The 14,277-nt window shown below is 47.0% G+C and overlaps 1 protein-coding gene across 1 annotated transcript in view; it reads right to left on the reverse strand.

Annotated features, from left to right (window-relative positions):
* DNAJC3 (DnaJ heat shock protein family (Hsp40) member C3) overlaps positions 1-11,074 on the reverse strand; it is a 61,019-nt gene extending 49,945 nt beyond the window's left edge. The window contains exons 1-2 of the mRNA XM_066580551.1: positions 10,923-11,074; positions 4,002-4,112 (exon numbers count right to left, since the gene is read on the reverse strand). Coding sequence (XP_066436648.1) covers positions 4,002-4,112; positions 10,923-11,004 — 193 coding nt within the window. The 5' untranslated portion in view covers positions 11,005-11,074. The remainder of the gene's footprint in view (positions 1-4,001; positions 4,113-10,922) is intronic.
* Between the last annotated feature and the right edge of the window lie 3,203 nt (positions 11,075-14,277).

The following is a 14,277-nucleotide window of genomic DNA, read 5'->3' on the forward strand; positions in this document are numbered from 1 at the left end:
TGCACATTAGATAGAGACCAAGAGGTGGCCATGCACATTAGATAGAGACCAAGAGGTGGCCATGCACATTAGATAGAGACCAAGAGGTGGCCATGCACATTAGATAGAGACCAAGAGGTGGCCATGCACATTAGATAGAGACCAAGAGGTGGCCATGCACATTAGATAGAGACCAAGAGGTGGCCATGCACATTAGATAGAGACCAAGAGGTGGCCATGCACATTAGATAGAGACCAAGAGGTGGCCATGCACATTAGATAGAGACCAAGAGGTGGCCATGCACATTAGATAGAGACCAAGAGGTGGCCATGCACATTAGATAGAGACCAAGAGGTGGCCATACACATTAGATAGACGTAGGCTGATGGTTGAACAACGTGGAAAGAGCGATAGGCTGAATAATCGTTGTGCGAACACAGCCATAAACCTTTTAGTCCATATTGGCTGGTACAGTTGTTCAAATTGGTAGAAGAAAGGATAAGACAGCGCCTTGGGTTGAATACACTAAACATTCAGATCCAATAGAGGCAATACCGGGAGAAGCCAGATCCAAACCATATGCGATCCAATAAATGGAGAGCTGCGGCAATGGAAAAATGATAAACCCTCCACCAACACGTGATGGAGGTCAGAGAGTCACAAGAAGATGTAGAACCAGCTGCGCTCCAGTTATTCAAATAGGCCATACATGTTCACCAAGACAGAGGCGGACAAACTAATCTGCAAACTATTATTTTGTTTGAAAGAATGTTCCCAGAAATAAAGATCTTTCATCAAACTATCAGATGGAATTTTCAAATATGGCTGACTTCTTTGCAGGGGAGGGGGAAAAAAAATAAAAAAAATAAACCATTCGTAATTTACTTTCACCTGACAAAAATGATTTCAACCAAAACCCATCAATTTTCATCTAATGTACATACACAGATTAACCCTTTTAAGAGCAAAGGTCATTATTGCACCTGTATCCAGGTCCCATTCTGCAGCTCTGCTATTCCCACTTAAAAAAAAAAAAAAAATTATTTTTCAGAGGACATATCTCCATGAGGGATTGTTTTGTCAAATGGTACCATTTAAAATACCATATAATTAGAGATGAGCGAGCTTACTCTGTAAGGCAGCTACTCGAGCGAGCTTCGTTTTTCTCGAGTAACTGCTTAGTGATCTGAGTAGTCTCGGTGGGCAGCGGGGGCGGGTGGCAGAGCGGGAGGAAGAGTGATCTCTCTCTCTCTACCCCTCTCCCTCCCTCCCCCCGCCCCACCCCCCGCAGCCTGCTCAGATCACTAAGCAGTTACTCGAGAAGAGCGAGTAACTGCCTTACCGAGTAGGCTCACTCATCTCTACTTATAATGTATTGGAAGACTTTTAAAGATGTCTAAGTTTGGCAAAGTCGGAATTAAAAAAAAAAAAAAATTAAAAAAAAAACAAAAACAAAAACCAACACAACTGCACTATTTTGTTTTTATGGCGTTCATGACACATTAAAAAAGGACATGCCTTTATTCTGTGGGTCAGTACAATTACAGCGATATCAAGTTTATATAGTGTTTTTTTTTTGTTTTAATACCATTTTTTTCCTGCCGGATCAATGTGATATTTTAGTAAGTTTGACCTTGCAGATGCAACAATACCAATTTTTAGATGCAATGTCTGGGAAAAAAAGCTTTTTTTAACTTAATATTTATTTTTATAATAAAAAAAAAAAAATTATATATCTCTCTTTATTTTACTTATTTTTTTCCCATTAGTCCTCATAGTGGACTTCAACTTTGTTTAAACAGTGTAATGCAATATTACGGTATAATTTAACAGGCTTCCTATGACATACATGCCAGTGAGAGCCAGCTGGTGTTGGCTGTCAGAGACACAGCATATGGACTGGACGGCTATATATTTTTGCTGCTTTTTTCCCCCCTGTGATATATAGGCCTATTTTTTTTCCAATATCTCTTTCACTGACTTTTCACGTTTTTTAGTTTTATTGGGGATTTTTTAACATTCATAGTTTTTTGTTTTTTTTTTATATTTATGCTACAATCAAGTATGGGAATGGGTTCCTCATTGTGTTTCGGACGTTTTGATATATAATATGTATGGTTTTGGTTCACAGGGCGCACACTGCGACTGTTTTGGTTGGCGTTGGGTTATTTTTAGAGATGAGCGAGCATACTCGTCCGAGCTTGATGCTCGTTCGAGTATTAGGGTGCTCGAGATGCTCGTTACTCGAGACGAGCACCACGCGGTACTCGTCTCGATTAAACGAGCACTGACCATTGAATTCAATGGAGCCAGTAATACAGCCGGCTCCATTGAAAGCAATGGGCTGCCGGCGAGCGCGGGATGAATTTTCGGGAAGGGCTTAAAAATATAAGCCCTTACCTGAAAATCATTCTAAAATGTGTAAAAAATAAAAAATTTACATTTATATTTATACTCACCTTTCCGCTGCAGCCGGAGTTCAGCCGCATCTGGCCAGCAGTTCTCCAGAACTGCTGTGAGTAGTATTCAGCAGCCGGGGATTTAAAATCCCCGCCTGCTGAATGAGCTGCCTCTGATTGGTCACAGCCTCACCAATCAGAGGCAGCTCTCACCCATTCATGAATGGGTGAGTGAGTGCTGCCTCCGATTGGCTCAGCGCAGGGATGACAGCTGAGAGCAGCCCCTGATTGGTCCCTGTGCTGAGCCAATCAGAGGCAGCACTCACTCACCCATTCATGAATTCATGAATGGGTGTGAGTGAGAGCTGCCTCTGATTGGTGAGGCTGTGACCAATCAGAGGCAGCTCATTCAGCAGGCGGGATTTTAAATCCCCGGCTGCTGAATACTACTCACAGCAGTTCAGGAGAACTGCTGGCCAGACGCGGCTGAACTCCGGCTGCAGCGGAAAGGCGAGTATAAATTTATTTTTACACATTTTAGGATGATTTTCAGGTAAGGGCTTATATTTTTAAGCCCTTCCCGAAAATTCATCCCGCGCTCGCCGGCAGCCCATTGCTTTCAATGGAGCCGGCTGTATTGCCGGCTCCATTGAATTCAATGGTCAGTGCTCGTTTAATCGAGACGAGTACCGCGTGGTGCTCGTCTCGAGAAACGAGCATCTCGAGCACCCTAATACTCGAACGAGCATCAAGCTCGGACGAGTATGCTCACTCATCTCTAAAAATAACCCAAAGCCAACGCCAACCAAAAACGTTTTTTTTGTTTTTTTATGTGATACTTTTCCACTGTAGCTCAGCAATCCTATAGGAGCTTCAGTTACAGGGGGGAAAAAAAGCCTGTAGTGACAATAGTCACTGGCAGTGCTGATCTGGATCTGCTAGGACCCTGCAACTCTGCTGTAGCAGGAAATCCCGGCGGTCATGTGACTGCCAGCTCGTGTAGTGGAAGTTATACTTCTACTTTGAGCGCTGTGTACTCAGGAAAGGAGAAGGCAGAAAGGGTTAAAAACCCCTCCTGCCTTCTCCTCCAGGTTCTCAGCTGTGACTTACAGCTGACAACCCGACATGCTGCTGCCTGACTGCAGAAGCAGGGGCTTTAAACCCGCTATGTATTTTTACAATCGGCTGGGTTTAAAGCCCAGGAATAAGCGCCGTAAATTTACAGTGTTTGGTCCTTAATGGGGTAAACAGACGGACTTTGCCGCTGGATTGCTGGGTTCTTGCTCAGCGCTTCAACTTCTATGTGGGGAGCATTTATACTTAACGAAAAGCCTGCGATGCAGTGATAATTTTTATGCTGAAAGTTAGCAATAACGACTTGCGAACGAATAGTGAGAGTTTTTTCATCTACACTGCACGATTACTGCTCAAATTTGTTCAGGTGATAATGGTTACGTATAAATGGGCCATAAGTTACCCTTGGACAGAAAACTGCCCCCGATCCAGTTTCCAAGGATTTTATGGAGAGTTGGTTAGCGATACATTTTCACGATTGTACCGTTATTGATCCATCTATGGTCAACTTGGTCGTGCGTTACCTTCATCTGCTGCACAATACTCACCAATAGCTGAATGAAAATGGGATAAAGCATCGGCCAGTTGTCCGGCAGCTAACAACTTCTTCCCCATCTCAAGGTGTTTGTCCACATCGGCATTAATCCCGCTGACCACACCTGTGTGACAGAACATTAGAAAGGAAGAATCACTGTGGGGCGATCATGGCCTCTGAGCGGGGGAGGGACTGCTCCAGCAACTGTATTTTTATTAGTTTTTAATAGACATACACTTGACTTTTATGTCAGATATCTTGACTAAAAATTTTGTAGGAGTAGAAAACAAAAATAAAGAAACGAACACTATATAAGTGTTTCAAGCCAAACAACCCTGGCTAAGGCCGGCTGAACACGTCCGGGCTGATCCTGCATGCAGGAATGCTCAAAATCTGCATTGCGGAGGACCGTGGAGGCTTGCAGGTGGTCATGCGCAGTATGGATTTTTTTCTAAATATTTGCATTTCCCATGCTGTAGCTAAGCAATGACGCTGGTACCCGCAGCCCTCATTGACTTCAATGGAGGCCGTCTGCGCCGAGTCAGCAGGAAAATAGGGCATGCTGAGATTGTTCCTCTGCTCGCAGAATGTGCAATTCGCATCCGCGAGTGTGAAAGAAAAAGCCAAAGTACATACCTCTCAATGCGCGCAATTTGCTGTGGATCCTCTGTGCGGACATTGACTGCGGAATCCGCAACAGAAATCCGGCGAGGCCAGCCTCATAGTGGGAGCTTTCCTTTCTATACTTTTGATTTCTGCTCCTACATGCTGCTTTTATTCAAAATTAAATAAAGTTTTATATATTTTTTTTTTCGACAAAACTATACCTTGGCCCAATAACGAAAAATTAAAGTCAATGGGAACTTTGCTTGTAATACCAAGCCTGGCCACTGCAGTGAGAACAGAGTTGTTTGCTTCCTGCAGAAATCAGCTCAGTGCACTGGCCAAAAGAACAGCTGATCAATTGGGGTGCTAGTCAGCAGACCCCTGCTTATCTCCTAATGATAGCCTATCCTTAGGCCATCAATAGTTTAGCCTAAAGGGGTTTTCAAGTTATATTTTAGAGAGACTAGGTATCATTTCTCGCCTCAAACGAGTCTGAAATTTACAGCCACTTCATGTTTTAACATTTCTTTTGTAATAAATACCAAGAAATAGAAAATTGAAAGAAAGCAGTTAACATTTCCTTAGTTAAGCTGAAGATCACACCAAGATTCCTCCCCCCAACCTGAGAAGTTTAGCAAGTTCTCATTGAAGAAGCAGTCAGTTCGCTTCTTACCAGCCGGAATATATGGTGTCGGTAAAATTAGCATGTGAACTAAACGAGATGCTTTCTATAATTAATGAAACCTAATACCTACTTGGCCTTACCCAGAGCCGTATCACAGCGAAGGTAATAACTACCCTGGAAGCTTAAAACATGCAATCACTTCAGAATGAGCTTAATTACCAGAGGAGGCTGTACACAAACAAGAAACTAACAATTGACATATGGCAAGTCCAAGTGTTCTCATTAGCTCGATGTGCTTCTTAGTACCTGTGGGCTGCAACAGAAGTGCGAACTTAAAACTTCTCCAAATCACAATTCTTGACAGCGGCAGCAATGTGTTCAGGGCCGTTAATACACTTATTTTTAGGATTAATGGCACACAAGGGCAGCTACACATTAAATCCAAAAAGAATTACCAACTAATAACATCTACTGGCGCTCCATTATAGTGATGGAAGAAAGGAGGTTCGTATCATCTGCATCCTATATTGTATGTATGTAGAAAGCAAGTAGATCGCCTTCGGTGGAGAAGAGGCAGAGAGGGGTCGGGAGCTCAGTTCCTGCTCCTGGCTCTTCCATTCTCCCCCCCCCCCCCCCCCCCGCAGATGAGGACGACGTATATCGGCTCGGCGTGAAAACCGAGCCGATATACGTTCATGGGAATGCAGCCCACAGGGCCGCTTTGGGGAAATTTCCCCCCCAACCCAACGATTACATAACTACCACCCCACCACCAGTATATACACACACATTATATATGTCAGCTACCCTGTTTCCCCCAAAATAAGACACTGTCTTATATTAATTTTTGCCCCAAAAAAGGCACACCGTGTCTTATTTTCAGGGGGTGGGGGCTTTTATTCTCACCTAGCAGGCGGCGTTCGGGTCCATCTCGCTGATCTCCGGCGCCGAGAGAGCATTCTCTTCCTGGTAATTGGGCTTGAATACCCCACCTCCGGCAAGAGATTGCTGCGATTGGATCACAAGCCCCACGGTTCAGCCACTCCTAGCCGGCGCTTGATGAACCAATTACAGCCATTCAATGAATGATAGCTGCAAATCAAGCCACCCATAAAGAAGCATGGGCATCCGCAAATTAATTAAAGCATGAGGATTTGATTTGCGGACCTTCCACTCCAGAAAATAAAATCGCAGCATGCTCAATTTCTGTGAGTATTGCGCACTGACAGCTTCCATTGAAGTCAATGGAAGCCGTCCGATCCGCGGCACACTCGCAGCAGATACTGCGGCCTGTCTGCAGTAGGAGTTTAAGAAAAAACCTGTACTGCACCTGCGCACGTCACGCCCGCAGTGCAGGAGAAAGACGACCCGGACAGCCACTGACACTCGAAATGCGGAATCCGACCTGCCCTAGACATGAGGCCTAAATATGGACTTGGTCTTAGAAATGTATTAGTAAATAGAACTTATCATCTGTTTTACTTTATTTGATCTTCTATACATTTAACCCCTTGAGTGGCACGCCCGGAAATTTTCCGGGACGAGCTCCACTGCTCATAGCAACATAGCCCGGAAGATTTCCGGGCTATGTATCACTATGGGAGCTGCAGAGCACAATGCCACAAGCTGTGACAGTGTGCTCTGCCTGCACAGACCCACAGAGAACAAAGCAAGGGCTTTGAAAAACCAGCAGAAGATATTGCAGATATGTCGGCAATCTCCTGCTTTGTTTACAGGTTGCCATAGAGACCATCGGCTTGTCAGAAGCAAGCCGATGGTCTCTGTGGCAGGGAGAGCTGGTGCTTGGCTGTGAGAGGACAGCTAGGTACTAGCTCTTACAGCAGAGAAAACCTCCGATCTCTGCTGTGGTAACCCTTTACATGCTGCAGTCTGTGTGACTGCAGCATGTAAAGGGCTGTCACCATCGGACCCCCGGAATGTGATCAGGGGTCCTGATGGGTCCCTGTGGAAGTCCCCTAAAGGGACAACAAAAAAAAAGGTAAAAAAAAAAAAGTAAACAAATTATTAAAAAAAATAATAATAATAAAAACACTTGTCTCCCTTTACTTTGTAAAAAATCAAAAATACAATCACACATGTGGTATCCATGCGTCGTAATGACCCAGAGAAGGAAGTTAATACATTATTTAACCCCTTAATGACATGGCCCCTTTTTTTCTTTTTTCCCCCATTTCTTTTTTTCCTCCCCCCTGTTTAAAAAAATCACAACTTGTCCCGCAAAAAACAAGCCCTCATATGGCAATGTCAATGGAAAAATGAAAAAGTTATGGCTCTTGTGACGCAACTGCAAAATTAGTTGAAATTCAATGATTAGACCGTTTTAAAGAACCTGTCCTGGTGGGCACGACAGGGTGGTAGGAACCCCGCCACTCAAGGGGTTAAACCTTCGCTAATCTTAGGAGTACATAGGTTACCAATTAACGATCTCGGATAGTGCGTGACCAAGTAACCAAAAACGTGCCAAAAGGCGTCACAAGTTCTATACATGTCTTTAATATATTTATCTTAAAGGACTGTTTGACAGACAGAATGATTTGCAATTTACACAAATCAGTGTGACCTGCGATTCTCTGAGCAGCTCGTATTAATATGGAACAGCAGGAATATACATATAGCGCCAACATTCCAAAACAATGACCCCGCCTATGATCCATAAACTAAATGGAGGTCCCAAACCTCAGGAGCCGCATATATCCCAGAGAAGGAACCTGCCAGCTGAGGAGTGCCTGATGAGCTTCAAGGGACGACTTTCCTTCCCGCAGCTTATTCCATTCAAACGAGTCAGGTATGGCGGCAAATTATGTAAGGCGTGCGAGAGCACTCCAGGCTACATACAGGGACCACCACTTGGAAAAGTCAGTAGAAGTTAAAAAACGCATGGGAAAAAAAAAAAAAATATAGCAAGTTTGGCTGCCTGCAGACGGCCGGGTCAGAACCCGCTGTGAGAATTCTCGCAGCGGGATCCGACCCGTGCCCCTGCAGTGACCAGTGCGGCTCACCCGCTCCTGCGTCTCCTCCAGTCCTCCATATGCCGGCTGCTGCCCAGGCGGCGCATGCGCAGAGTGGAGCCGGACCGTCACTAGCGAGGTTTCTGTGTGGGCCTCTGCGAGAGCCACACAGGCATAGAACATGCCGCGATTTGTTTTCCGCGAGTGCTTTCATGCGGATAAATTGCGGCTGTGTGCATAGGAAAGCAATCCTATGGCAGCGGGCGGAAATTCTGCCCGTCTGCAGGAGGCCTTTGTGAGTTCTGATAAAAAGAAGGCTCTATAAAGAAACATGTGCTTTAAAAAAAACAAAAAAAACACCAAATTGCATGAGTGAAGCCATCGCAAATGGGAATGAAAACCATTGGTTTCATAAATCTGCGTTTTCACACGCTCTTGCATCACACAATTTTATCGCAAACGTGAAGGCACCCTTACTCAGATTGGTACATAATCTACAATAAGGCCCTGGACCGCTCGCCTTCCGGCAGCTTGTTGAGCGCCTTCTGTGCAAGTGCGTGATGGGGCCTGGAATTTATTCAGTTGTGCCCTGAAAGACAGTGGGTGATCCCTCCATCATAGGCCTAGCCATGTGTCCAGTAAGCAGATTGGGGCCACAGGGACTGGTGCATTAGGTCTCCACCAGAAATATGGGTGGAGACCTACAGTGTGACAGATAGCACCTTGGTAACGCCCCCAAAGCTCCGGATTGGCTGATGTAGCCGTGGTAGCAGTGAGGGCACAGAGTATCCGGAGCTTCCCTGTGGCGTGTTTGTTGCCGTGAAGGGGTTTTCCCCGTAGCTGGAGGAGAGTCTACATTACGCTGCTTTTACACCCCCGTTGGGGTCAGATCAGGGTGTTCGTCTTCCTGCTCCTTTTTTAAAGGAGAAACCAGAAAATGGAATATTTTTTTTTACTTTTTAAAAGACTGATTCGCTTTTGTTCCCATTGATTTCAATGGGGTTTAAACACGGAAAACAAATCAGAATTAACGTAAAGGCTTCCGTCTGCCTCCATTCCGTCAGGTTTACATTTTTTTTTTTTTTGACAAAACAATAAAGCTGCAGACTGCGCTATTTTACTGTCCAAAAAAGAAAACCGGAATAGAAGTGTAGACTGAAGGGTTATGTTATTGTTTAAATCCCATTAAAATCAATCAGTTTTATTTCAGTTTCTCTCCTCCAATAACGGAGCAGACACAAAAACCCTGAACTGACCCTGATGCAGGGTGAACGCAGTTTTTTTTCTCTCCACATAACCGTTTAATTAATTATGCTGAAGTGACCTGGAGTCACAGCTTGTATTATACCTGCAGTCACAGGTTTACTGGCCTCAGAGCGGAAATCTCCAAATATTCATTGCTGCTTAAGGCTAGATTCACACAGGCAATCACCATTTTGCTGCGTGGAAAAAAAATAAAAAAAATTTTCACAGAAAAATTTTGTCTTTGCCCCCACGATATCTGAGCGTCAACGTGCATTTTATGTGGGCTTTTTTTTTTTTTTTAACCCCAGCATGGCCTATATTTTCTGCTTTTGCCTCCGTATTGTTTTCTACTGGGCAAATATACACATCAGTACGAGTCCATATGGAGAGAAAAACATACAGAGGCCAAAACAGATGAAACACTGATGACATGCAGTTGTAATATCCTCTGTAACAAGTCCGTACAAAGAGTCCGTATCGCAGACATATTACAATACGTTTGTCTGAGGCGGTACAACAGGGTACTAGAGCCTCTATGTCCGTCTGTATCACATCTTGTATCCAAGCTAGAGGTGGTACAACAGGGTACTAGAGCCTCGATGCCCACCTGTATCACATCTTGTATCCAAGCTAGAGGCTGTACAACAGGGTACTAGAGCCTCCATGCCCGCCCGTATTACATGTTATATACAAACTAGAGGTGGTACAACAGGGTACTAGAGCCTCCATGCCCACCCGTATTACATGTTATATACAAACTAGAGGTGGTACAAGATGGTATATGGCTGGGCATGGAGGCTCCAGTACCCTGTTGTACCGCTTCTAGCTTGGATATAAGATGTGATACAGGTGGAAATGGAGGCTCTAGTACCCTGTTGTACCACCTCGCACTTGGATACAAGATGTGATACAGGCCGGCATGGAGGCTCTAGTACCCTGTTGTACCGCCTCTAGCTTGGATACAAGATGTGATACAGGGTGCACGGAGGCTCTAGTACCCTGTTGTACCGTCTCTAGCTTGGATACAAGATGTGATACGGGCGGGCATGGAGGCTCCAGTACCCTGTTGTACCGTCTCTAGCTTGGATACAAGATGTGATACGGGCGGGCATGGAGGCTCCAGTACCCTGTTGTACCGTCTCTAGCTTGGATACAAGATGTGATACGGGCGGGCATGGAGGCTCTAGTACTCATATCTGCCTGAGATGTACCTGCATGCAGAGTTTTACAGCAGAAGGACAACTTCTTCTAGATGCTGGGTTTATCTTACAGTGTCCTCCACCAGGATGTACAGAGATAGCTGCACAGGAGATCCGCAGTCAGCAGACATAACTTCATCTGCTAAAGGTGAATGACCCCCACCTTACAGTAAGGCAGGGCACCACTGAGTGACTAGTAGGGATGATGGAGCTGAGCCTCCTGCCCCACTGCACAGCCTGGCATGACTGTGGATAGGACACCCCTGGGCCGGTGCCGCCTCCCCTCTTACCTTCATACTGTAGATCAAACAGGACGAGCAGGAAAGGGAAGAAGGAGAGCAGCTTGCGTGCACAGGCGCTGGGGGCCACCATGCTGCCGGAGCCGCACTGTCCGCCGTACAGTGATGACAGGGAACTGTCCTGCTGCACTTCAACTAGTTCCCAGTAAGTTCAGCGCTGGTCGTGGTGAGCACTGATTGGACGAAAACCCGGTGACCCCGCCCATCTCCTCCTATTGGAGCACGTGGAGCGTTGGCCGCAGAGAGGGGAGGGGCCAAGTGTTTCACCAGCCGTCCTGCCCAACACTTCCGGCACGTTGTCTGCCAAGGAAAGCACGATTCCTCCGGCTCTTCTGACGTCACTCCTGGGCGTCCTGTGCTGCCACCCTAGTCCTCATGGAGGCGCTATGGAGCACAGTACGGGAGGCTGTATATACGTGTGTTTATGTGGCTGTGCACTATGGGGGAGAGTTATCAAAACGGGAGCAAAGGAAGAGTCGAGTAGTTGCCCATGGCAACCAATCAGATTTAAGCTTTCTTGTGCCAAAGAGTCTTTGGGGAGTGAGAGCTGGAATCTGGCAGGTTGCTATGGGCGACTCCACTCTTGCTTTGCACCAGTTTTGATAACTCTCCCCTTCTATGCTGCTTCCCTGTAACATGCTTATGACATGTGTTCCACCATGAGGCATGGACAGAGAATTGTCTGCAGGGAGTCCGGCGCAGGAGAGACACACAATACACACTGGGGTCATATACACACTTTGTCAAAAAAAATTGCGCCTCTAGAAGAAGTCGTTTTGCTGCAAACCCGTCCTGCAGTTCCATCTAAGGCCAATCTACAGATGATGAGAGTTGTGATTAGATGAACGGTCTTGTCACCGGAGGCCCTTGTGTGCAGTGACCTCTTCTTCCGCTTGTATAGAGCTTGGTGTGTTGCTGCTGTGGGATGCACACACTGGGTATTAGTGTATCTTGGCGCCACCACAAGTAGAGGTGGAGTCAAGATACAAGGAGTTAGACAGGGGGTTTTGTCCTGCATTGTAACCTCACAGGTCCTGTAGCCACCGCTGGGCGCTGTGGAGGAAGGTGACAGGTGACGCTCGGGCCTTATGAGCGATGGTGGTCAGCGGACGAGGCCGTGGAGGAAGAGCCGTGCAGTGTGCAGCACTGCTGCGCCAGGGTGCGTTAACCGGTGGCCGGCGAAAACAGTCACAGGGGCTCTGCAAAGGGGGGGGGGGGGGGCAGAGTCTGTGCAGCGCTGCTGCAGGGAGGCCGCTGCCGGGGACAGTCACAGTGGGAACAGTGACAGGGAGAAGCCGCCGGGGACATTGCCGCTGGTGCCGCACTGCTAACAGTCACTGTAGCGCTGCTATCAGTAGGCCTGTGGACGCAGACGCCGCCGGGAACACTCACAGTAATAAGCCACCGCCAGTGCAGCGCTGCTGCTGGGAGGCCGCAAGCGCTGGCGGCTACAGTGCCAGCAGGAAGAGTCACAGGAAGAAGCCGACGCCAGGGGTAATCCACCGCCGGGGACACTGCCAGAGGTGCAGCGCTGCCCCCGACAATCACAGTGGGCCCGGCAGCACACGCGGTATACTCACTTCAGGAGACCGCTGTGCATTGCTCAGTTCCAGGACCTGCTGTGAGGTTGAGTAATAAGAGCCTATCAGGGACAGGGGGCGTCAACCTCCTGTCAAGCACCTAGTATCTTGACACCACCTACACTTCTGGTGGCATCAAGATACACTAATACCCACACACTGACGGCGGTGAGCGGTCCTTGGCCACATGATCTCCGTTATCCAATGGATAATGGCGATCATGTAAAAGTTTTTAAAAAGTTGACGTTTAATCTCTCCTCACTGATGCGATCGGTGAGAGGAGATGAAACTTCTTACCAGAGGCCTCCGCATTTGGACCCCAACACGATCCTCCTCCATGGACCTTCCCCGACTTCTGCGCACGCGCCCGCCGGCAGAATGACGGACACGTGCAGAAGCCAGGGAGGGACTGGGAAATTTTAAAATCTCCTTGCTCCTGGCTACCAGAAGGTAGCCGAGAACTTGGCCTTGTTCAGCAGTCCCTGGTCACGTGATAAAAAGGTAGCAGTCTACTATTAGGCTGGTCTCACATGACCGGATAGGAATTGCGGATTCTGCATGCGTTTGATCCGCAGTAATACACGGATCAATCAAATGCATTGGATTACACAATTCTGCTCCCGTTAGCGGGTCGGAATTACATAACCCACTCCCAGAAGACAGAATGCAGCAGGTTGTATTTTACCGTGGATATCCGCAACATAGACCCCATTGTGCTCCATGGTCATGGATATACCCGCAGCCCATACGCAACTACATGGCGCAGGAAATATAAATAAAAAAAGGTGTGCTGCGCAAGACCACCTGCGTGAGTACGCAGTTATGCGCAGTACAGTACGCGTCTGTACGCAGGGCCATGGCTGGGCACACAGCTGGGGTCCACTGCCGATCTGTTCAGATCGCTACGTGTAATATGTAATTTACAAGAAGTTGCAGGGAACGCTCGCCTTCCTGCAGATCCAGGAGCAGCTTGTTGAGCGCCTTCTGAGTGAGACCGCCGCACCTTAGTAAGCTTACGAAGACTCAGAGAGCGCCACTTTTTACACCCCATCCCTGCCGCTGAGGTCAAGAAATACCCCCAAAAAGTGTTGGGTTTGCAGCAAACATGGGCGGAGGAGGGATACCCAATTTTATTGCCCTATGTGCGTATCCCACCTGGGCCTTCATAATTAACTGTTTTCAGTCATACCACACAGTAAAAGCCCCATTTAGATGGGACAAATGTCAGGCAAACGATGTCCAACACTTGTCCCTGTGTGTCCTGTTACACAGGAGCTAGTATCGCTGGCTCGCTGATGGAGTAGCCAGCAGGGGTTAGGAAGGCTGCAGGAGATTTCTCTCCTCGCGATCCCCCACCCCTCTCCATTGACATAACATAGCAGCCGTTCAATACAGCTATTTAGAATGTACGATGAACGATCAGATCATCGTCTATGCTGCATGAACGATGGATGATGAGCTGATCGCTCATCGGTCAGTCTAAATAGCTGCCGTTCAGTATTGAACTGCCGCTATGTTATGTCAATGGAGAGGTGTGGGGGAGTGTGAGGAGAGAAAACTCCTGCAGCCGCCCCGGTCCCCTGCTGGGCGCTCTGCATTGCAAACAAGTCCTATTCTTGAGATCCATGGGTGTCTTATCTCTCAAACCCCATCCCAACTAATCAATCCTTTATGTCCACCCAATGGTTTACAATGGGGTGCAACCAAAAATTTTATTTGGGGATGCTCCCATGGCTGCCTACTGCTGACTATCTCCATTGCATGTC

Source organism: Eleutherodactylus coqui, chromosome 1, assembly GCF_035609145.1.
Source record: "Eleutherodactylus coqui strain aEleCoq1 chromosome 1, aEleCoq1.hap1, whole genome shotgun sequence".
Lineage (NCBI taxonomy): Eukaryota > Metazoa > Chordata > Amphibia > Anura > Eleutherodactylidae > Eleutherodactylus > Eleutherodactylus coqui.